At 39.2% G+C, this 26,092-nt stretch overlaps 2 protein-coding genes across 2 annotated transcripts in view; both read right to left on the bottom strand.

The window, feature by feature from the left end:
- The window catches only part of LOC131143764 (uncharacterized), a 49,827-nt gene extending 25,294 nt beyond the window's left edge, over positions 1 to 24,533 (bottom strand). Inside the window, exon 1 of the mRNA XM_058092074.1 lies at positions 24,155 to 24,533. Coding sequence (XP_057948057.1) covers positions 24,155 to 24,427 — 273 coding nt within the window. The 5' untranslated portion in view covers positions 24,428 to 24,533. The remainder of the gene's footprint in view (positions 1 to 24,154) is intronic.
- On the bottom strand, positions 8,705 to 10,341 carry LOC131143765 (uncharacterized). The gene is made up of 3 exons (XM_058092075.1): positions 10,211 to 10,341; positions 10,018 to 10,093; positions 8,705 to 9,899 (listed from the first exon to the last, which is right to left on the bottom strand). Exons 1-3 carry the CDS (start codon positions 10,280 to 10,282, stop codon positions 9,337 to 9,339), a joined length of 711 nt encoding a protein of 236 aa, XP_057948058.1. The 5' UTR covers positions 10,283 to 10,341; the 3' UTR covers positions 8,705 to 9,336.
- Positions 24,534 to 26,092: the final 1,559 nt, after the last annotated feature.

Genomic DNA, 26,092 nt, shown 5'->3' with positions numbered 1-26,092 from the left:
TTACACTCCTACATATTTTGGGCATTTCATATACTCATTCTCTCAAAATCAAAAGAGCATATTCACTCTCTTCTTCTCATTAATTTGAAAATATCTATTTGAGAGAGAGCATTTACTCTCATCTACTCTCTTCATTGCAAAAATCTTTTTGAGAGCAAAACCTTAGCTTTTCCTACTCTTTTTTCTAGAAAAATATTTTTGGAGGAATCTTTTATTGGGCTTGAATCTTTGAAGCATTCATTATATATATTTTTACTCAAAGATCATTTACTCTCTTATATTGCAAACATCTTTTTGAGTGAAACACACAAACTCTATTGACCTTAAATCTTCGTTAGAGTGCATTAAGTTTTACATTGTAAAAATTAGCTTTTGAAGAAGCATTTTATTGTACACAAATATATTATCTCATTTGTATTTTGTGGTTCAGGTATAGAACCGTGCCAGACATGGGGTATCGTTTGGAGAGATGGCTCCACCTAGAAGGAGTGGTGTAACGGATGGCTCCACTCAAGTGAAGGAGTGTGTATAAGGTGGCTTCGCCTTGTTTAAGGAGTGGAATAGTGAAATTCTCAAGCGGTTGTCTTAAGGTGAGGATGTAGGCGAGGATAGCCGAACCTCATAAAAATTGCCATGTTTGTTCTCTCTCTCTACACTATTTATTTTTCCGCACTTGTATGTTTACATTTAATCTGTTGTGATTATTGTGTATGTTTTAAATATTAGCATACTTAAATATTTGTGACACTTGTGATTGATCGAGAAACCCTAAGCTTGAGATATTCTGGTTGTGTTTTTTAAAAATAGGATATAAACTTGATCTAAATTTTTAAAATATCCAATTCACCCCCCTCCCCCTCTTGGGATTACACCAAAAATCACAAGAATTTGATATTTTAGGATGGTGGAAAATAAATAACCCGAGATTTCCTATCCTTTCGCAAGTAGCACATGATTTTATGGCCGTCTCCATAGCTACTGTTGCCTCCAAGTCTGCATTTAGCACGGGAGGTCGTGTTCTTGATTTTTTTAGGACATTATTGACTCCTAAGATTGTGGAGGCTTGTATATGTTCTCAAGATTGGTTACGGAATTCACCGCTATTAGTTAACTATGAAGAAAGCCTTGAAGAACTTGATAAACTTGAAAAAGGTAAAAGATAATTTCTTAGTGCATCTTTTTCACATTTCCTAATTGTTTTATTCTAATTCTTGTCTTGTATTTATTTTCTCTAATTTATTGACTTCTTTTTTAATTCATTTCAAAATTTGATAAATTTGGCCTACATTCTTCTTGTATTGACACCGCCGATGATTTATCAGTAAGATTATGTATTCTTTTCTTTTATGAACATCGATTATCAATTTAATTTTACCTTGTTATAACTTGCATTTACCTTATTTTATTAGGAAGAATGAACTATGCTTGTATGGAGATCGGAGCATTGAAGCTACAATTTTGAATATTGAAGAATGTGGATTGAAGAATGTGGATGACTTCAATTCTTTGAAAGTTCTAAACGTTGATTTTCTTTTTTGGTGAAAATTTTTAATATCTGTTTTTTGATTTTTAATTTGGGATATTTCCTATTTTCTTGTTCATTTTGAATGTTTGTTTATTTTAGGTAATTAGGAACAAGAAGACCTAACTGTTAAAGTGTCTAAGAATTTGCTTGCTTGTTTTGTGCAATCAGGGATTAAAAAAATAAAAATAAAAAAGGTCGTCCTTGAACCATAAGGCTCCCCACTTCGCGAGGGTAAGGGAAGGGTTGTCACAGTGTACGCAACCTTACCCCTAATTTTATGTAGAGAGGCTGTTTCCTTGGACTTGAACCCATGACCAACTAGTGACAAAGAAGCAACCTTACCATTGTGCAATAAGGGATAAAGAGACTTAATTATTAAAGTGCCCAAGGATTGGGACATTGTGGTTAATTGATATGTACTTTGCATTATGATGGTTTGTAGGAGCCTAAGAGAGATCCAAAAGTGATCGGCAGAAAAGCTAGTAGGAACCAGGAATAAAAAGAAAAGGATACATGTTTTCATATTTTCATCTCAATTATTATTTAAAAGGTCCACTAGGGCCAGCAAGCAGCAAGTTTTCAATTCTTTCTCTGTAGTTCATATGTTCGCAAAAGGTCCAACAAGACCAGCAGGTTCTCAACAGTCTAGGCTATCTAACAGGTTCAATTCTATTAAAATTATGAAATATTATGAAAAATCAGAAGGCCCAATTGGTTCTCAACAGCCCTTGTGCAAAAAAGATCATTGAAATTTAAAAAACTGTAACCGAGCTGTCCAATATTCGGTTCTTCAAGGAATAGTAGATTCGGTTCGACTTCAATTTCTGTTCGCGACGATTAAAAACCACAATTTTCGGTTTGGTTTTCGATTTGCCCCATAACTGAATTGTAATGAACCGATTTCACCCCTAGTTATGGTTAACACTGGAGGCATCCTTGTTATGTGGAATCACAATGTTGTGGAGAAGTTGGATCATTCCATCAACTCCTTTTCAATCTCCTATCTGTTCAAAAACCTGGATGACAATTTTCGTTGGACTCTCACCAGAGCCTAGGTGAAGGACCCCATAGGCATCTTTTTTTAGCAAAGCTCTTAGAAATTAAAAGTTGTTGGGATGCTCCTTGAAAATATTTGTTATATTTATGTGTGGCTCTTATACTTGGTGGGATCACAAACAAAGGAAAAAAAACATATGAGAGAAGTCTTCTTATGTTGGCAGCAGAAAACTCGTCAACAAGTGCCCTTGTGCTCATCGACGAGCAGATACCGAGAGCCTGAAAATCTCACAGTTAAAGACTCGTCGACGAAAGGATAGACTCGTCGACGAGTGGGCTTCTTTGACTAGTCAACGAGTGCGCTTGGGCTGCGATAAGAAATTTAAATTTTGAATTTGAACGTTGGGGTGGTTGGGTAATTAGAGGGAAACCTCCGAAGGAAGTCTATTTATCCCTGTCTGAGGGTATTGTGAGATATGAGAGAGATCTTTGTGAAATGTATTGTGTATTCTCAAATTTCTTAGTGAAATTTTTGTGTCGAATGCTTCCGTGGATGTAGGCTTTGCCGAACCACGTACATCTTGTTGGTGCTTGTTATTTCATGTTTTCTGGTTGAGTTTGATTTGCTTGTTGCTTTTTTATTCCGCTATGCATCCTTTATATCCGATCAATTATTACAACAAATTGGTATTAGAGCAATTGTTGATATGGCTTCGGGATCATCATCTGCAAGATTTGACTTCGTCAAATTTGATGGAAACGGGAACTTTGGTTTATGGCAGAGGAGAGTGAAGGATATACTTGTGCAACAAGGAATGGCTAAGGCTCTACTTGGCGTTCAACCGGTTGGAATGGATGAGGCAACATGGGGAGAATTGGAAGCAAAGGCCGTTTCTACAATACGCTTGTGTTTGGCCGATGAAGTTCTTTATCATGTAATGGAGGAGGATTCTCCAGCAACTGTGTGACGAAAGTTAGAAAGCCGGTATATGTCTAAATCCTTGTCGAATAAACTTTTTCTTAAGCAAAGGTTGTATTGGCTTAAGATGGTTAAGGGTTCATATTTGAACCAACATATCAACACTTTCAATCAAATTGGGAGTGATTTGGCACGTGTTGATGTAAAGTTCGAGGAGGAAAACAAAGCATTGATGCTATTAAATTCCCTACATACATCTCAAACTTATACATGGGGCAAGGATAGCCTGAATTTGGAAGAGGTGACAAGTGCATTGCTCGGTGTTTTCATCAAAGAAAAATGATTAGTGATGAAGCTTCACATGATGAAGGATTTGTTATAAAAGTAATCAAGAACATGGGAGACGTAAGTCCCAAAGCAAATCTCGGTTGCAGCCCGAGAAGAAGAAGAAGGACGTGAAATGTTTTCAGTGCGGTAAAATTGGGCACATAAGACCGGAATGTCTGGAGTGGAAGAAAGGGAATTCTGAAAACAACAAGGTCTGTCAGAATCTGCAAATGTAGTGGAAGAAGATTCAGAGTGCAGTGAGGGGGATATGCTATGTATTTCATTAGGTTCGGAGTGTCTCACGGATGATTCTTGGATTCTAGATACCGGATGCTCTTATCACATGACAGCAAATAAAAAATGGTTTGACACCTACAGGTCGGTCAATACTGGTTGTGTTTTGATGGAAAATAATATTTCATACAAAATACTTGGTATTGAAAATGTCAAAATCAAAATGCATGATGGTGTTGTAAAAACCATATATGATGTAAGGCATGTTGAGGGTCTAGGAAAGAATGTTATTTCCTTGGGTATTTTGGATTGTAATGGACTTTGTTACAGTCTAAAAAAAGGAGAAATGAAAGTGTGTGAAGGCAACTCGATAATGATGAAAGGAGAAAAGATAGCCGAAAATATCTATGTACTACGGGGTGTTACCGTTGAAGGTGGAGCTACAACTGTTGAATCTGAATCAGATACTTTGTGGCATATGCAGTTGAAGCATATGGATGACTACATGTATTCCGATGTTTGGGGACCGATGATGATAGCATCAAAGGATAGACATATGTTTTTCGTGAATGTATCACGGAAGGTCTTGGTTTATCTTATGTGGCACAAGCCTGATGTTGAGGTGTTATGGTTGAGGTGGAGTACCAAACCAGGAGAGAAATCCTCATGTCAGCCATTGGGGCTGAGTACGCTAGTTTTGTTAAAAGAGTTTTGGGAGTAGGACAGATCATATGCAGGGCTTGCAGGGTACTTTTTGGTGAAATTAGTGAGTGTGGCGCGTTTCTCTTGTGACCGATCGCCAAAAATATCACTAAATGGGAAAGTTGCAAGTGAATTGTGGGCATGTTTTGCGGTAGACTACTCGGTTGTGAGTGGATGTTCACTGGTGCACTATTCTACTGATGGCGGATCTAGGCTTGGTGTTATGTCCGAACAGTACCTAGGTTATAAGAAAGGTGGGTGCAAGCTGGGTGATCATGTGGCAAACAAAGGGGTGATCGAGGACATGACTTTTGTTGTTAAAGACATGGGACAGCGTATTCAGGTAAAGGAAGAGAAACAAATGCCAGAAAACTGCGGCTGCAGCAATCATGTTATTCAGGTGGAGTTAAGGACTCAAGGCAGAAATATGGGAAGTTCCATCTCGGGTCAACAGTATCACGGCATGAATGGGCATGTGTTGCAAGTGGAGCAACAAACTTAGGGCAAAGTTGACATTGATCATATTGCAGGGAGTTTTAGCTTGGGAGACCAGCAGGATCACGGTGGGCCCATGTGCACTATCAGACCACCATTTAGGTATAAACTGGTGAGGCTTCCAGTTGGGAAGAGGGTGATAGTGATGTATGAAGTGATGTATCTGTTGTATGTAAATGACATGTTATTGGCTAGAAATGCTTCAACTGAGGCTAATCAGTTGGGAACTCTTTTGAAAGTTTTTGACATGTATGTGTTGGGTACAGCCAAGATAGGTCTTGGTTTGCTGATTCGCATGGACAAAACTACAAAGAGATTAGTGTTATCTCAGGGTGGCTTTGTGGACGGAACCGCAGGGAGACTTTGTTTGCCATCTCAGGGAGGTTCTGTGGAGAATCGTTGTGAAATGTCTACAGCTCGGTACCCAAGGACGGGCTGTGATGTCCGGAATATGTCAAAGGTCCTTCATGATTGTGTAATGGAGTGTTTCAGCAGGCAACAGAGTGGACCGTCAGTTGTTAGTTTTGTTGAAGACTATGCAGAGGGTTTTGGTGATATAAGATTTGCAGCAGCTTTTGTGTTTACTGTTGTGGGGAGGTCTTATTGGAAGCCTAGGGCGAACTCTTTAGGTGTTACATCTACACAACTGTATCGGGGTTGATAGTAGAAGTTGAAGCTGTCATCGGCAAGTTCAAGCGGTGTTGCTTGGACTTGGTGCATGTCTCTAAGTACTAGAAGGGAGACGGTCACAACCGAGCATTTCAAGTTCAAGGTGGAGATATTAGTCGTGTTTTCAGGTTCTCCTAATGGGCGTATAATCGGCAAGGTGGGGATTGTTATATTTGTGTGTGGCTCTTATACTTAGTGAGATCACAAACAAAGGAAGAAAAACATGTTAGAGAAGTCTTCTTGTGCTAGCAACAGAAGACTCGTCGACGAGTGCCCTGTGCTCGTTGACGAGCAGATACCGAGAGCTTGAAAATCTCAGAGTTAAAGACTCGTCGACGAAAGGATAGATTTGTCGACGAGTGGGCTTCTTTGACTCATCGACGAATCCCCTATTCTCGTCGACGAGTGCGCCTGGGTTGTGAGAAGAAATTTAAATTTTGAATTTGAACGTTAGGGTGGTTGGGTAATTGGAGGGAAACCTCCAAAGGAAGTCTATTTATCCCTGTCTGAGGGTATTGTGAGATATGAGAGAGATCTTTGTGAAGTGTATTGTGTATTCTCAAATTTCTTAGTGAAATTTTTGTGCCGATTGCTTCCGTGGATGTAGGTTTTTCCGAACCACATACATATTGTTGTTGTGCTTGTTATTTCATGTTTTTTGGTTTAATTTGATTTGCTTGTTGTGTTTTTATTCCATTGTGCATCCTATATATCCGATCCATTATTACAACAATATTCAAGCAAAAAAAACTACCATTCTTAATGACATCAAAGACCTTGACGAGTAGGAGATGAGTCAAGGGCGCGATACTAAAGGAAAGGCAAAAAAGGTTTTGTTGAAGAAGGAATTGTCAAAGATCATTAGCCTTGAAGAAGAGCACTCAGGGGCAGGCTCTTTACATCCTCGAGGGGTGTTATGGGCTTCCGTGTGGGAATGGAAGCCCCACAAACAATCCATTTAGGAATGAGATTGTGTGGTACTCTCAACCCAGAGGTTTGGGTGTACATCCTTCTTGGCCATCGGCTATACAGTTGGGTAGTGTCATCTTACTTTTTCTCTTTGAGTAGGTTCTCGTCTCTTGCTCCTCTCTTGTCATGTAACTGGTCACCAGTAATGAGGTGAAAGTTGGCCTTCAGTGAATATCTTATGAACATCGGGTTAATTGATGATGCCATGTACCCCTAAGAAGGAATGAGGATTGATTGATGGGAACTAAGATGAGAATACCTTGTGGCCTTAAGGCGAGTATTGTATCCACACTTTGGGAGTCATCCTATTGTAGTTGCATTGAAGCTCGGATAGTTATCTGTAGAGACTTTGTCATGTCCTTATTCCACACGCAGGTGTGATACTTTTAAATCTGGTGGAAGTGAACAGTTGAAGGAGTATAGCCAACAATGCTTTTAACGAAATTTGTGTTGTTAAAACCCCTAAAGAGAGGTGACACTCTTAGATCTATGAGGAAAATGAGTTGTAAACACCTTGGACAGATTGCCCTTGAGCCACAAGTGCAGCTTTGTGTTGGTCATAGTGGTGATGCTTTGAGTTTTGATTGGAATGTGATTAGAGATTGCTATTGTGGAATTAACAGGAACGCAATTGCATTGTTGGCCTCGTGACCATTATCGACGACCCATCCGAGAGGAGATTGAGATGAATTTTGTCAGAGGGCATTTGAGTCATGCGGCAAGCGGGCACATAAACCATTTTGGCCAGAGGGCTATTTCGTTTGTTGTTGTTGTGCAGTGTGTTTAAGCACAACCGAGCCATAGGGCTGCCTTTCACATGAAAGCCTAAGTATGCCAAATGGTTGTTGTATTAGAGTGGTAACCACAACAGACTATGGCTGGGATTGGTTTGTTAAAGGACAAGTGATTGGGAATCTTGAGCTTCAGTTTGTGTTGATCTTGGAATGTCTAAGGACATAATCTATTATGGACGTGCGAACACTATCAATGTCAATATTGGTTCGACTCATTATGAGTTACTATATAAACTTTTATCCCAGATGTCAGAGATTTATGAAGATGTAGGGTCGTTTTGGATTCATCCCGTTCTCCAAATCCACATTCTATTAATTAGCGTTGAGGTCAAACTTTTCCGAGGTGGAGGAGAATGATGAGGAAAAGGAGTGTTGATTGTGGAGACGTGGACCAACTTGGAGACCTTCCATATCATTCAAGAAAAGATCCACATTCTAAATTGATTTTGTGATTTGATTTTGATTCAATATTGTGATTTGATGTTGATTTTATTTCTTACTTATTATGGGGTAATTTTGGCAATAAATGAACCAAATAATAAAGTTCGTATTTTAGGATTTAAGAAACCAATTTCCTATGTTTAATCAATTGTAAGTTTGTGGAGGCAGGTTGATCATTGAAATAAACTTCGGTTTGAGCTTTAGCGTTGGTACCTAGAATCATGGTTCGAAATCGCGGTCGCGGGTAACGTCGCGAAACGGTCGCGGGTGTCGCGGGTCGCGGGAGACGCGGGTGTTACGTAACGGGAAGCGGGCGTAACGGTCGTGAATTTTTTTCACGCATGCACAACCATGCGAAAATTAAAAAATAAGCATGAAATCCATTAATACATGATTTTTAATGAATTTTGAAGGCTTTCATTCAACCTACAAATGCTTTTTAATAGGCATTATGATTTTTATATTAATTTTAGTGCGCTGTTTACAAAAAAAAGCATATTTTTTTATAGTTTACATTACTTTAATGAGTAAAAAGATGTAGAAATGTAAGAATCAATTAATTTAAGTCATAAAGTTACTAAAAATGAATCAATACTCAATAGACTTAATACTCAATATACACATTACACATACATGAATTTAAAAAGTGATTAATATCAAATATCAATAAATAATTGAAAATACATGAATACAATATTACAAATTTATAATATAACACATGTCACCACCAAAAAGAATGACGTGGAGGGTCTTCATAATTTGCATCTGTATCTTGAGATTGGGATGGGAAATTATCTCCCCATCCTTGTGGAAATACATAGTTGAATGAACCCAAGTTTGCATCATTTTGTTGTTGCTCTTGAAAACGTACTGGTGATGAAAATTCTCCTGAATAATGTCTATAAGTTGGGGCAGGGGCTGGCTCTGGGTAGTGTGTAGAAGAAGACTCACTAGATCCTGAGATTCCTAATCCACTGGGATAAAAATGTGAGTCACGAGATGCATAATGTGGATATGCTGGATGAGATCCAAATGATTGTGATGATGAACCATCTAAACCAAAGTCGCCAAAACTACGAACCACACCATATGAATCTTCAGTAGAATCGCTAGGGTCACCACGAGCACTCCTCCTTCTCCTGGGTTGTGAAGATTGGTTCCCTGGAGGAATACCCAAGTCATAATTTTCAGGTATGTCATGTAGTCCATAAGGATCAGAAGGATATATATCCCTTCCAAATGATGTCCCTGTATCATATCCATAATTATATTCTACACCGCCGCCTCCACCACCACCACTGCCACCCCCCCCCAACCCCAGCTCCAGCACCACTATTACCATCATCATCACTTGGTGGGCTCAAACCAAGATTGTCATCACTTTGTGTACGTTCAGGGCTTGAACCTGAATCATCATGAGCGTTTATTGGTGGTTGATCACCTCCTTCTGTAGTACCACCAACCTCTTCATTTAACCAATTTGAATTGTCCTGACCGTCGAGTAGTGGTGTCTCTCTCTCCTCTAACCATTGACTTAAAGGATCATCTTCTTCGAAAATGTAGTCCAAATTGATAGGATTGAAACCCTCTTCAATTTCTCGTTGGCTTCTTCTCATTGTACGTCTTAACTTTAACCTCATGTTGTAATGTACGAAAACAAGTTTTTGTAGTCTCATGTACTTTAATCTATTTCTTGTTTTCGTATGGATGAGGCTAAAGGTGCTCCAATTACGCTCACAGTTCGAAGCTGATGTGGTCTGGCTAAGAACTCTAATTGCTATTCTTTGGAGCTCAGGAGCACACAAGCCATAATGAATCCACCATTCAGCTGCATGAATAATTAAAAAGAGTTTTATGTTAGTATAGCGTATTTCAAAAGTCAAATTTGAACACAAAGAGAGAAAATAGAGTAATTTTCCATTATTTAGCTATATAGCCATATTTACCAGGATTTGTTTGTTTCACTGCCCTTTGAGCCAACGGGGTTCCAAAAGTCTCCTGCCTATCTCGATATAGCAACAACTAAAAATGATGATTGTGAAATATAATTAATTAATTAGATGTATTAATAATTATTCTTGAAAGTATTACAGAATACTAGAACAATTCATTATTCAATTTAATGGAACCAATACTTACTTGATTAATAGCCCGAATTTGAGTATCTATATCGGGTACCAACTTGGTTATCACTTTTTTAACTCCATCCATGACTTCTCTAGCAACTTCAGGAGATGGTGGGGCACCATAAAGAAATTGTGGGTTCAAAAAATACCCTACAATTAAATTTAGAAACATATTAATCAATAGTTTTCTAATGCAACTATGCATAATTTAAAAGTTAAAATAATAAGAAATTGTATTTGATTTACACTTACCAGCAGCGTGCAAATCTTGGTGCAACTGAAAACTCCACCGGTTGTCAATAATTTTCCAATAGTCTTTGTAAAACCGGCAATCTTTTTGAATGGCCAACTTCGCCCTATCAATTGCCTCGTATATGAAGCCCATGGTTGGTTTTTCATCACCATCAACCAATTTAAGAACTTTCACCAAGGGTTCTTGCACTTTAATTATATCAGAGGCCTTTTGCCAAAACTCTTTGCCTAAGATAATTTTCTTTGAATCATATGCTGGGCCTGATTTTGCCATTCCAAACCTTGAGTTTTTCCAAGCATCAGATGTAAACATTTCCCTTAGTGCTTGTTTATGCCTGACAATAGTCTCTAAAGCAATGAAATTTGTGGCAAATCGAGTGATGGCAGGGCGAAGTAACTCTCTATTATTTGTGAATTTCTTCATGAAATTCACTGTCCATGTGTGGTTGTAAATAAATGAGGTTATTGTTCTTGCATCTTCTAAGACCTTCTTCACGTTACTTTTCTTACCAATATCTTCAAGAATAAGGTCTATGCAATGAGCTGCACATGCTGTCCAATAGAGATTGGGCCTCTTCTGCATTAATAATTTTCCTCCTGCCTTCATTGCAGCTTCATTATCAGTCACTACTTGGACAACATTCTCCTCTCCAATTTCTTCAACCACCTCATCCATTAATCTGAAATGAAATTATATATTCAATAATTACTACTATTTAATTAAAAACATGCAAGTCCATAATACTATTTGCATATACAATTAAAATTAGAAAATTACCTGAAATAATATTCAGCTGTTCTGCTTGGCACATCAGAGGCATCAACTGATTTATGAAACACGGTGCCTCTATCACAATAAACTAAAAAGTTTATAATGTGTTTTCTAGTTGGTCCTGACCAACCATCACACATAAGTGTTACACCTCTTTCCTTCCAAATTCCAGCAAAAGAAGCTATATAATTTTTCATTTCTTGATACTCTTGCTCCAAATAAATTTCAGATATCTCATAGGGTGATGGACCCTTCACCCCCTTTCCAACCTCTGCAGCAATATCAAGCATAGGCTGCATAAATGGAGAGTCAGCTACATTCGCTGGAATCCGATTATAAATTAGGAATTTTCCAACCGCTTTTCCTAATTTACTTCTTAAACCTTTCAGTAACTTTGTGTTGAGTTTTGGTTGTTTCGCACTCTTGCTTCTTTCTAAAATAGGATCCATTGCCTTTAGTCTAGCTTCAGGGGCATCAAGATTGATCCATTGTCGTCCACTACCTCCAGCTTCTCGACCACTATAAGATCGAGCTCCTGCTCTATTGAAACCACTGGTAGCACCACTGCCAGAGCCACCTCCCTCTTCATAAATATTACCCCTTCCAGTTGTTCTTGCTCGAAATCTTTGTCTATCTTCCCATTGTTGTTGTGATCGCATGCTTTCTTGTCGAGCAAATCTCATACTTTCTTCTTCCAAGTCTTCTTCATCGCTCAAATTCTCAAAATCTCCTCTAATTTGGGCTTCTGCTTCTTCTTGCCTTTTTTGTTTATCTCTTTTCTTCTCAGCATACTGTTGTAGATGTTTCATCATTTGTTCTCTTACTTGTGTGGTCACATTTGAGCATCCAGCTACTTGACCTTTTTATGTGCCAAGTGTTGTTTCAAGCGTGTAATGCCCCCTTTGATTATCTTCCCACATAATTTACACATAATAACATGTCTATTACCGTCTACCGCAGTACCAAAATGCCATCCAATATCTTCACTAGGTAAGTTTTCATTTCCTCTATCACGTGACATATTGATAGACTTAATTTGATGATCTCTACACAAAATATAAAGAAAATACAAAGTTACAACTTACAACCTTCCTACAATGACAGGAATAATATAATTAGTAATTTAGTAAATATTAAATAATAAGTACTAAATAGTCCTAATTTTAAATACTTATTACGTAAAAATAAGTATAATATTTGATTAAAAATAATAAGTAATGTTTATTATTTTTATATTTAAATAAACAAAATTATAAAATATTAGATATTTTATTACAAAAAAAATATATTCCTTTATCTTTAAAAAGATATTTTCATTATTTTTTATAGCTTGATTTTATTTTCATTTATAACTATAAGAAATTAACAGGTGAAAAAGATTTTTACTCTATTTTCATATACATCATAGCATCACAAATAGAGATCCATACATTACAAATTGACTATTTAATTTTTTAAACATTTTCTCAGTATATGGATTAAAATTAAATTTTTCTACAAATTCTAGTAGTACTTAGTAAAAATCAAATTTATTAATGTATTAACTATTAGATTAATTTTTTTTTATTAAGTTATTAATTTTTACTTTATTTGATAACTAAAAACAAAAAATAGATGTAAACATTTATTTTACCTAATTTTAAATTTAAGGTCAAAATAATGTTTTAAAACTTAAAAAATATTAATAAACAGGGTCAACCTACTCAAGAAATGGCAAGTAGATACACATGTAACATAAAATGGGTGACAGATGTTATTTAATTTTTTTTTCTTTTATAATATGAATATTATTTAATATTTTTTCAATAGATGGGAGTGAATATGATATCTTCTTTATCAAAATGACCACTTTATCCAGCTGACATAAATAGTATGTTAGCCAATTGGTGCCATGAATTAATTTTATTTCTATAAGTTTGGCAAATCCTAAGACTAAATATTATAATAATTGTGCAGAGTATTCCTTGGAATTCTTTAAGAATGGTGAAAAATAGAGCTCAATTAAGCCTAGATAATATAAAATGCCATCACATGGATGTCTTGTGTACATACATTATTTTAATGCTTTGTTTAGATGGTGAATGCAGTAGTGGATTATTGATATTCAAATATTATTATAAAAAAGGCTTCAATTATTATTGGTAAATATTAATTATTTACTAACCTTAAAAAATATTAATTATATAATATTAATAATTGCTTGCTATGTCATGGAATTAATTTTCATAATTATCTTTCAAAAAATATAATACAATTAAAATATTTATAAATTAAGAAATTTTTATTTTACATAATTATTAATGATTTCTAATTTTTTACTCTATTAAATTACTTTTTTTTTAATTCAATTTAACTCACTATTTTACAACAAAATATAATTTAAAAAAATAAACAGAATGAAAGGAATGAAAAGGGCTGTGGCCTGTGGTGCAACAAAATATAATTTAAAAAACAAAAAAAACATAATGAAAAGTGCTGTGGGTGTTAGAGTGTCTCATACGCTGAGGCCTGTAGTCGAGTCAGACCGAGAGAGAGGAGGGATTCGAGGGAACTCAGAGGAGCCTCGAACAATCGAAGGAGCGAAGCAAAAGCAGCGAGCCAGCGATGACTCCAAGCTCCGAGCCTCCGAAGCTGAAATCGAGAGGCTGGCTGGTGCGACTGCGACGACTGGCGGAGGAAGGTGCCGACTGCGATGACTGGCGGAGCTGCTGCAGACCTTTTTCCGTCGCCGGTGACTCGCCAAGTTGCTGGAACTGGAAGCCTGGAACTGCAAGTCTGCAATTCTGAGTAGATCTGCTCGGTAGCCTCGGTGTGCTCACTCTCAGGCTTCGAAGCCTTCTTATTGCCGAAGGCCAACAAATTTTCAAGGTCAGTTTGTAACTTTCCTTTTTAGCCTTTGAATGGCAGATGGGTGTGGGGACTGGGGAGAGGGGGAAAGCAGCGTTGCTGCCTGCTGCCCGTCAGCGAATATGCTACCTGTCGGCCATGTAACGGTCCGTAACGGACGTTACGACATGTAACGTTGGAGTATCGGCCGTTACGTGCCGTTACGCCTCCGTAACGGCCGTTACGGCCGTGAATTTTTTCCGAACCGCAATATTGGCCCGTATCGGTTTCGGGCCCTCTGATTTCCGTTACGTATCGGCCGTTACGCTACGTAACGGCCGTTATTTAAAACCATGCCTAGAATGTGTGTTTCTTGAGTGTCATCATGTGGCATGACAATGGAGCAAAAGATCATTTTTTTATGTTTTTGGGGGGGGGGGGGGAATAATTCTTTAATAAAGACAGGAGAATGTCAAAAAGATCCTGATCACATGATGGTTGAGCATGCAAGAGGCCGCTTCCAAAGAGGAAATCCAAACTAGCAGGCAGAGATAGTTGAGATGTCATGTATGATTATTGCGACCAATGCAGGTGCTTTGGCAATGGGAACAAGGCAAAGCATGCATGGTGAACACAAATGGTGATTTTAAAAAATTAGAAGGTGAAGGAAAATTTCCTCACAAACCTGTTCATCAAGAATTGGAGATATGGTTCATGAGAGAGGAAAGCGTACGCACTTGATTTAAATGGTGGTGGAATCAAGATTGAATGGAAGCCTAAGGAAGATGAGAGAAGTTTGTAAAGCTTAAGTTGAAGGGTGTTGCACTTCAATGGTGGAAGAGATAAAAAACAGCATGCCTAACAATATGCACATGGGGCCAAAGAAGTACATGAAGCTAAGTTATGGGAACAACTTTAACTAGCTGATTACACAATGGAGTTGTACAAGAAATTTCATAACTTAAAGCAACGGCACTTGTCCTTGGAAATATATACAGCTGAGTTTGATAATCTCTCTACTTGGGTTGATTTATATGAGAGTAATGAGCAACTAACAGCTTGTTAGTCGTTACCTCACAAGCTTGAATCAATCCATTAGAGATGAGATGGGAATGTCCATTTACTCAACCTAGAAGATGCTTGAGAACATGCCTTAATGGCAGATAGAGGATGTGGCACTAAGGAGCAAGGAGACCATCTGCTAGGCGCTCTCAGACTACAAGGCAGAAAAGTCATGACTGCTGCTCAGGGTTCTCAGAGGCTAGAAACAGGCCCTAACAGGAATCAAGGAGTTGTTACAGAATTACTAATGTTTGCACAGGTAATAGACCTTGTTGGGGAGCTAACAAGAGTGTAAAGGAGAAAGACACTTCCGGATTTGGATCTCAAAAGAGAACTGGTGCAACTCATCTTAGTGGGTTTTCCGAGTGGATGTTCCATTTGTGGAGGAGACACATCTTACGTCCACAACGAATAGTGTACCTTCAAAAAACAAGGTGAAGAAAACAAGCTATAAGAGCCAACATATGATAAATACCATGACAAAAAGGAAGATATTGACATTGATTTAGTGCAAGTAGAGTGATTGGAGGTTAGGTCCATAATGATGACACCCAAAGTTGAAGAGGAGGATGTAGCCGGAGCAATATTTTTTGACACAAGTTATTTGTGGTGATAAAGTTTGGAACTAATTCTAGATGGGACCTGAGAACATAACTCAAAGAAGGCTATTGGGAAGCTAAGGTTGCAAATAGAGAAGCACCCTCATCCTTATGAGGTTGCTTGGTTTTGAGAGGGAACGTCGAAACGATGTGCCTATCACTTCTTGTCATCTGGAAAAATTTACTTTGCATGATAAATTGGAAATGAGGTTTGGCAATGATCGGTTCCCATGGATGCATGTCATGTTCTATTGGGAAAATCATGGTTGTAAGATAAAGACACAATCCATTACACTAAAGGCAACACTCACTCTGTTCAAAAGTATGGCAAAAAATTGACTTCACAATCACTTAGAGAAGGAGTCACTGATACCTCTAAATCTAACATGGTAAATGGCTTCCTTACTACTCAACAATTCAGTGCTGAATGCCGAGAATTAGGTGTTACTTATTCATTAGGTGATAGGGCTGTCAATTAGGACCAACATGTTGACATTGGTGACTATAAAAGGAGTTGAGAGATAGTTGGTGTTGAATAACTATGGGGCTTGCCACCAATGAGGAGCACTCAGCATGCTATTGCCTGGCATTCACCAAATTTGCTTGCCTATAGAATTCTTCCTTCACATATGGCACCAAGTTGGATCATCCAACAATGTTTAGGCCAAGGGAGTTTGATTAGGTTTAAGATCACTCTAATCTTTAAATGAACTAAATTGGCGAAAAGGCGTAGCCATCCAACTAGGCCTACCTTATGGGCCAGGTTTGCTCGAATTATGCTTTGCCTAAAATAAGTATAGTTGCAATAAGAACAACTTTAAAAAAACCCTAGCCTAGAGTCATGGGGTGAACACTTCACACCGTGTGAAGGACTGTGCAGCACTAGCTATGATGTAAGTTTAACTAGTAAGCCACAAATACACCACATGAATATATTCACGAGCAACAAATGCAAAGTACACAGCATGCAGTAAACAAGAGAGTCATGTGGCAAATAGCAAAGTGTCACGAGCTAAGCTTGTTCAGGGCATTATGCTTGCCTGTGACCGCTTGCCTCGTGTGTTTGGGATGGGTTTCCATCATGTCAATACTAGTGCCAGAGTGAGAATAGCCCAGAAAGCTCTTTAGGGGAGGGTGAGTGTTCATCAGTCATTGTAAAACTCACTAGCAATTGTCAACGTGCTTAGCCTACTTGCCTCCCTCGCTAAGTACACCATGTCAACGGAGGATTTGTTAATGAATTACGTTTGCTTCAATGTTTACTGCTTGCTTGCCACGGCTTTCATGAATTAATTACTGTTTCCACTGCTATTTGAATGAATGCTAATGAAAGTGCTTCATGGATGAATGTTGGTAAACGATAGGCTAGCTAGTTAAAACAAGAGTGCTTTAGCTAGCGCCGCACGGCCCTTCACAACGGTGTGAAAATAGTCGGACCGTGACACTTGGTATCAGAGCCAAGGCTCAGTTGGTACGAGAATTCAGTTACCTTCGTTGTGGGATTTTGGAAGCTTTGGTAATTGACCATGGCACCAAACAATGCTAAAAGACTCAGTGCACTGGAAGCACAGGTTGAAGAGACAACCAACAATATGGCCAACGAGATGGCCCAACTGAGGGGACTTGTTGATGAAGTGATGGGTTCATAGCAGCATCAAGCAAGTTTGATAAGTGAAATGTCAGAAGACTTTCACCACACTGTGGAAACTTTGCAGGCTCGGATGGCTGATCTGGATGCAAAGGTGAATCTGATGGTTCTTGCTATAGGGAACTCCAACACTCCGGGAGTTAGTAAGACCAAGGTACCTGAACCCAGGACGTATGGGGGTGCCCGTGATGCTAAGGAGTTAGAGAACTTCTTATTTGATATGGAACAATATTTTCGCGCTGTGAGGATGGCCTCAGAACAGGTGAAAGTAGATACTGCAACCATGTACTTGGCGGGTAACGCCAAACTGTGGTGGCGTGCTAAGTACAATGACATTGAAAATGGAAACTGTGTAATTGATAGTTGGGCAGACTTGAAGAGAGAGCTCGAGGCTCAATTCTTTCCTGAAAATGTTGAGTACAATGCAAGGAAAAAGCTGAGAGACCTCAAGCATACTGAGTTGATCAGGGAATATGTAAAACAATTTTCTGTTTTGATGTTGGATATCCGAGATATGTCGGAGAAGGACAAGTTGTTCTATTTTTTAGAGGGGATGAAACCGTGGGCAAGGACTGAACTTCATAGACAAAGAATTCAAAACTTGTCTACCGCACAAGCTGCTACAAAACGCTTGACTGACTACGCTGGGGAGAATACCACTTCGTCCAAAGGATCTAGTGGAGAGGGAAATAATGGAAAGTCTTTCAAGAAAGGCAAACCCAAGAGTGGGGGAGCCGACTATAAAGCATCAACCTCAAAGGAAGCTTCGTCGTCTCGAAGGTTCAACACACCCAAGGGAAAAGGTAAACTTGAGTGTTTCTTGTGTCGAGATCCTCATAGAGTTTTTGAGTGCCCTCACAAAGCATCACTTAATGTTTTACAGGCTTCCATTGCCAAACAGGCACTGGAAGACGATGGGGAAGAAGATGAGACCTCGAGGATGGGTGCAATGCGGCAGGTGAGCGCATTGGAAAAGCAGGCGAAAGCTCCAAATGTTACACGAGCCAGAGGGCTAATGTTTGTGGACTTGAGAATCAATGGGAAGAGCACTCGCGCTATGGTGGATACCGGGGCTACCCATAACTTTGTTTCGCAACCAGAAGCTTGGAGACTCAACTTATCCTTAGAGAAGGATACAGGACGCATGAAAGCAATTAATTCTGTAACCCAACCTACTCTGGGAGTAGTCAAGCAAGTTACTGTGAAGCTTAGGCAGTGGGAAGGTCATGTGAATTTCACAGCAGTGCCATTGGATGACTTTCCAGTCATTTTGGGAATGGAGTTCCTAAGGGGAACGAAGGCAGTGCTGATGCCTTCGGCTGGTTCCCTATGTCTGATGGGAGATCACCCGTGCATGGTGCAAGTTGTTGCAACGAAAGGAGACGATGGGAAGTTCCTTTCAGCTATGCAACTCAAGAAAGGTTTGAGGAAGGGAGAGCAGACATATCTAGCCACGGTGGTGGTAGATGAAGAAGTAGGCAAAGAACTGGTGCCTACAAGCATCCAAGCGGTGTTGGATGAGTACAAGGAGGTGATGCCGGATAAATTGCCTCACGAATTACCTCCACTATAGGGTGTGGAGCATGAGATCGAGTTGTTTTCAGGAGTGAAACCACCTGCAAAAGGGCCATATCGGATGGCGCCTCCAAAGTTAGCAGAATTGAGGAAGCAACTTGATGAATTATCGAAAGCGAGATATGTTCGCCCTTCCAAAGCACCATTTGGAGCACTAGTGCTATTTCAAAAGAAACATGATGGGAGCCTGCGGATGTGTGTAGACTACCGCGCGCTCAACAAGGTGACAGTGCGCAACAAGTATCCTATTCTGTTGATTATTGATTTATTGGATCAGTTGAGTCACGCCAAGTACTTCACTAAACTTGACTTGAGGTCAGGCTACTATCAGGTGAGAATTGCTTATGGGGATGAGCCGAAGACTACTTGTGTGACACGATATGGGGCATATGAATTCTTGGTGATGCCAATCGGGTTGACGAATGCGCCTGCAACATTCTATACCTTGATGAACCAGGTTTTCCGTGAGTACCTTGACAAGTTTGTCGTAGTGTACCTGGATGATATTATTATCTACAGTTCCACTCTAGAGGAACATAAAGAGCATCTACGAAAGGTGTTCGATAGGCTGAAGGGCAACAGCCTATATGTGAAGAAAGAGAAGTGCTCTTTCGCTCAGCAGAGCATCAAATTCCTTGGTTATGTGATTGAACAAGGTCATATCAGAATGGATATGGAGAAGGTAAGGACAATTCAAGAATGGAAGATCCCAATGATAGTGAAAGAGTTGCGTTCCTTTCTTGGCCTTACCAACTACTACAGGAAGTTCGTAGAGGGGTATTCACGGAGAACGGCCCCTATGACAGAACTACTAAAGAATGGTCATGGGTGGAACTGGACAGAGGAGTGTCAGGAAGCCTTTGATGACTTGAAGGATGCCATGATGAGAGATCCGGTACTGGCTCTTCCGGATGTCATAAAACCCTTCAAGGTACAGACAGATGCATCAGACTTCGCCCTTGGAGGAGTCTTGGTACAGGAGGGGCACCCTGTTGCATACGAAAGTCGTAAGCTTAGTGAAGCAAAGCGAATGTACACAGCTCAAGAGAAGGAGATGCTAGCGGTGATACATTGTCTCCGTGTGTGGAGGCATTACTTACTTGGGTCAAGATTTGTGCTGAAAACAGATAACTCAGATGTTAGCCATTTCTTCACACATCCAAAGCTAACACCCAAGCAGGGCCGATGGCAAGAATTCTTGGCAGAATTTGATTTTTCATTTGAGCACAAGGCGGGGCGATTGAACCAAGTCGCAGATGCACCGAGTAGAAAGGCCGAACTGGCGGCCTTACAAATGGTAACACATCTGACTTTAAGTACTATTACCACAACGATGCGAGAGCGCATCAAGGAGAACTTAGCCAAAGATCCAGTTGCGCAGAACTTAATGAAACTTACCGAAGAAGGGAAGGCACGACAGTTCTGGATGGAAGATGGATTACTGATGACCCATGGTAACCGGCTCTTTGTGCCACAAGCAGGTGATCTGAGGAAGACATTGCTGAAGGAATGTCATGATACCATGTGGGCCGCACATCCACGATGGCAGCGCACTTTGGCCTTACTGAAGCGGGGGTACTATTGGCCGCACATGCATGATGATGTGGTTGATTATACCCAAACTTTTCTCACTTGCCAACAAGACAAGGTGGAACAAAGGAAAATTGTTGGGCTGTTGGAGCCCCTGTTGGAGCCCCTACCAGTACCGTCCAAATCGTGGGAAAGTGTCTCATTAGATTTCATCACCAACCTGCCCAGAGTGGGAGACGCAGGGTCTATACTTGTTATTATAGACAGGTTTTCGAAGTATGATACATTCATAGCTGCACCGAAGTACTGTTCGGCAGAGGAGACAGCACAGTTGTTTTTGAAATATTGGGGTGTTCCCCACGACATTGTTAGTGACCGAGACTCAAGATTCACCGGCAACTTCTAGACATAACTTTTCAAAATCCTCAGTTCACAACTAGAAATCTCTTCAAGTTATCACCCACAGACAGATGGACAGACGGAGAGATTCAATGGGCTACTTGAAGAGTACTTGCACCACTTTGTCAACGCCAACCAAAAGAATTGGGTGCAACTACTTGATGTGGCTCAGTTCTGTTTCAATGCCCAAAAGTGCTCCACAACCAACAAGAGTCTTTTTGAGCTTGTTACATGCCAACAGCCGCTGTTACCTCACATAGTGGATGAGCCGTACAGAGGAAAGAGTCCCGGGGCGTACGTCTTTACCAAAGAATGGAGACAGAATACTGAGATTGCCCGAGCCTACCTAGAGAAAGCTACTAAGCGGACGAAGAAGTGGGCAGATCAGGGGAGAAGACCACAGCACTTCGACGTAGGTGACTTGATGCTTGTTAAGCTCAATCCTGAATAGGTCAGGTCACTACGAGAACGAGATAGGAGACTACTTCGCAAATATGAAGGACCAGTCCCCATCTTGGCCAAAGTCGGGAAGGTCTCCTACAAAATCGACCCTCTGACTAGGATGAAAGTGCATCATGTGTTTCACGTCAGCTGCCTCAAGCCGTACAACGCTGACACCGACGATCTGAGCAAAAATCAGTCAGCCAGAGCAGAAGTGAGCACAGTTCAACCTGACAAACGTGAAGTTGAAGATATCGTTGCAGACAGAGAGTTCACATCCTCAAGGAAGAAGTGGCAGGAATTCTTAGTGAAGTGGAAAGGCCTTGGTGACGAAGAAATTAGTTGGGTTTCTACGGAAGATATGCAACCATTCGTAAACAAAGTCGAAGTGTACCTAGCGTCAAAGTCTACGAGAACGTTGACCGCATAAGTGGGGGAGAATGTCACGAGCTAAGCTTGTTCAGAGCATTATGCTTGCCTGTGACCGCTTGCCTCATGTGTTTGGGATGGGTTTCCATCATGTAAATACTAGTGTAGGGTTATTTTCCAGTATTTATTTCATTGTAAGCCAAATAAGACAGTATGACTCCTCGATCACTTTGATGTTTCCTAGTGTCAGAGTGAGAATAGCCCAGAAAGCTCTTTAGGGGAGGGTGAGTGTTCATCAGTCATTGTAAAACTCACTAGCAATTGTCAACGTACTTAGCCTACTTGCCTCCCTCACTAAGTACACCATGTCAACGGAGGATTTGTTAATGAATTACATTTGCTTCAATGTTTACTGCTTGCTTGCCATAGCTTTCATGAATTGATTACTGTTTCCGCTGCTATTTGAATGAATACTAATGAAAGTGCTTCGTGGATGAATGTTGGTAAATTATAGACTGGCTAGTTAAAACAAGAGTGTTTTAGCTAGCGCCACACGGCCCTTCACAACGATGTGAAAATAGTCGGACCGTGACACAAAGCAATGTAATTCATCTTATCACACGTCATAGGCGATGCATGTAGGCTAAACACGATTACAATAGCTCGTGAGTTGTAAAACAATTGATGAGTATTCATTGATGTAGGATGAGAAGCAGATACTTGGCTAGATCATTTTGACCCAATTTGGAGGCCAATTTCAAAGAATGGGATCAATAGGTTGTTGGGTTCAAAAACCAAATGTGCTTAGTTAACTCATATTATTAAAGCTTCGCAGGCAATGGATGTTTAACAAAGGATGAAAGTATGCTAAACACCATTACAATATTGAGTTGTAAGCTGATTGATGAACAATATTCATTGATGTAGGATGAGATATAGGTTTTGGATGGATCATTTTGACCCAATTTGAAGGTTAATTTCAAAGAACAGGGCCAATGGGTTGTTGGGTTCTAAAACCAAATATGCCTTGTTAATTAGTGGTTTATTGTGTGTGTTTAGTTTGCTCATAGTAGGATTATGTGTTTCTAGAGGCTTGTTTGTAATATTTGAAGAGGGGGGTGTTTATAATTTCATGTATTTTCAGGATTATATGTGTAATTTCTTATGCTAAGGCTTCCTTATAAATAGTGTGTGAAAGCCATGTGGGAAATGGTTATTGTTTGCTTCAAATTGAGAATTAACGTGTGGTCTCCTCCCCCCAAACCTCCACCAAGTGTATCTTCTCCTTCCTTCTTCTTCCACTTCCCTTCTCTCTTCAATTTCTTCTAATTTCTCTGGGGCATTTCTTGCACCCAAACGTTGCATTTGGCTGCGCCTCTAATTTTGTTAACAAACCCCCCCCCCCCCCCCCAAAAAAAGAAAATTTTGAGGAGAAGTTGAGAGACTAAGAGTTAAAAGGTTTTTTAAATGTCTTGATGAGTCATGCCCATTGCCCTCCATCAACCATGCCCTTAAGTTTTTTTTTTTTTTTTTTTTCTGGGTTGGACCAATACCCTATAATAGTTGATGATTGTATAAGTGTAGTTTGCAAAATGTGTAATTGATAATTTTGCATGAATGGTGCTCATATTTCATTCTAAATCAAAATTACCACAATATTTGTCATCTGAAAGGCAAAACATGACTAAAAATATGTATTTTATATTAATTAATAATGTATCCCTATCGTATACTCATGTTTTCGAAATTGTGGTTAGTATCGTGCCGTATCTATGTCTCATGTTGGTATCAGAGAAACGTCTCCTCTTACTTTGATGAAGCTTGGGCGGCGGCTCAAATGTAGGAGATCCCTTGCTCATGAGACATTGGGGTTTTGGCTCAACTAGAAAGGGCTGCATTCTATGGAATGGTGCAGCATTTACTATTCTTATGGCTGTTTGGATTCGGAATGCTAAAACTTTTAAGGTTCGCACAGCCTGTCTTTGTTTATTATGAAATATAGTGGCGTTCTTGGCCACTTTTTGAGCCTATTAACTTGGTTTGTTTCAGGGTTATGAATGTCCAACCTTTAAAGGGATTGGAAAGCGGCTCCATTATAACTTTTTTGGGTGCTGCTTCTTGTTCCTAGAGGATACCCTGTCCTCCTCCTACTATACATTGTTTCGGTTCTTAATAAATTTTTCTCTTATCTAAAAAAATTACAATTTTCTATTAAAAAAAAACTCAATTTCAACCGCAGGAGCATTTGAGCTACTAAAATCAAATAGTTTCGACCATCCAAAGGCACAAAAGCAATCCTAAATTCCTAACTGCGATATTAATCAAAGATAGGCATTAGCAAACAGATAAATCATACCGAACTTCAAGCAAGCAGCCACGAAATTGAAAGTGAAAAACAACAGCGATGCAACTAAGTTCAGCACAGTTCATATTCAATTTGAAACAACAAAGATGATAAATCCTAAACTCTAACAACGGCAGTACCTCTCGAACGTCGGAGGGTTCGACACTCCAAGGACCATAAGCTCCCTGATAAACCACCCGGCCGAAAGAGTTCTGAGAGCTTTCTCCGACAGCCTGGCACTTCACCGATCCAATACGAACCCTAACCCTAGATAATGATAATGATAATGATAACGAAGATGGTGAAAATGACGAAGCGGGCGAAACCCTTGCAGCGGGAAGCCCATGGTTTCTATCGTGCCAGACAAGTTTGCGCGGGCCGACGATCGTTGCAGATAATAGTCGTAGCGCCATGTCGGAAGACTCTACAGAATTTTTTTAAAAAAAGGAAATTTGAAGCGGCAATTAATATTTTTTAAAATTTTTAAATTAGGGATAAGTTGTTATTGGGACTAATCATATTGCGCTGCATTGTGACCACAAAAATAAAAAGGATAAAAAGAAAAAAAAAATGTGATAATGATGAAACGAGACCATGCATGTGACGGATTATTTTATTTACTTATTATTTATAAAATATTAATAAAATATAAATTATAAATTTATTATTTTATTTAATTTTTATAATTATTGGAATGAAATTAACCCCTAAAAAAATTGTGTGGTAATATAAATTTATAAATGCTAATTGAATTTCGAAAAACTATTGACTTTAGCATTTAAAGAGTGAACTTTAATTTATAAGAAATTCTTTTGTATTTTAATAAACCAAATGTATTGGCTTAAAGTAACTCATAAACATATGAATTTCAAAATCAAAATCTCTCACATTCAAGTAATTTTCATCAGTAGCCTTGGAATCAACAAGCATAATTTAGCTTTTGGCAAAAACCCATCCACCATTTGTAGAATCAACGCATCTTTATCCTAATGAAAGCACTGCTTCTAACTCTTGGGATTACAAAAGGCACCCAATAGAAGCTAGTATTCTATTAGGATTCGCAATTTTAGTACAATCGGTGAATCCCCGCCAAGGTTTCACCATTTTAGTATACAATTGATAAATCCCCATCAAATCTTGATAAATCACTATTCTCATCTTCTTCTTTTTTTATCAAAATAGGGTAAAATATATTGATCAAAATAATACTTACAAATACACTGGGCATTCCCAGGCCAAACAAAATACATCATAACCCAGGCATACTCGAAGACCAAACATGGCCAATCCTTTGTATCTAACAAAATCAATCCAAGTACAACACTCCAAGCAAATCAAACAAGATACATATCAAATTTATCAAAAACAACCCTATAGACATATTTTTTAATCACAATTACCAACTCTATAAGGGAGATTACATGATTTTCAAATCTATATCTATTCCCAAAGTGTCATATAAAGTACATCGTCATAGCAAGAGCAATTCTTTTTCCCGCCGCATGGACACCATTACCTTTCACTTCTTTATGGATCCATTTGGTGGCAGCTTTAATGGTAGACATAGATCGCCTTAGGCCCATCCACCCTTTAATTTCTCTCCACACTTCTTCCAAAAATTTACATTTGAAGAACAAGTGATCCCGTGTCTCCAACTCTTCCTTACAAAACACATAACTCTGCTCAATTCCTTCCACTGGAAGTCTATCACAAGTAGGGAGTTTTCCTTTAACTCCAAGCCAAAGACAAAAGGGCATGTTTAGGTAAGCTCCCATTGAACCACGCCCCTTTCACCCATGTAACTCTATGGTTTTTTTCCCTCCAAAACTCATAGATTTTTTTTGCATTATTTTTCCCATTTGTTCATCAATTCAAAAGCTAGATCAATGCTACCAGCTTTCAGCACAATTTGGTTTTTCAACTCCATTATCTTCTTGAAAAGGCATGAATCTCCTTTGTTTGGAGAGACATCCCAGATCTCGGATTCCTTCAGGTAGTAGTGGTGCACCCATTTTGTCCACGAGCTATCCTTCTTTGAGTGAATATTCCAAAGAGTCTTTGTTAAGAGGGCGTTGTTC

Source organism: Malania oleifera, chromosome 12, assembly GCF_029873635.1.
Source record: "Malania oleifera isolate guangnan ecotype guangnan chromosome 12, ASM2987363v1, whole genome shotgun sequence".
Lineage (NCBI taxonomy): Eukaryota > Viridiplantae > Streptophyta > Magnoliopsida > Santalales > Ximeniaceae > Malania > Malania oleifera.
Note: the sequence above shows the minus strand (reverse complement) of the source record. Positions and strands in the feature narration are given on the sequence as shown.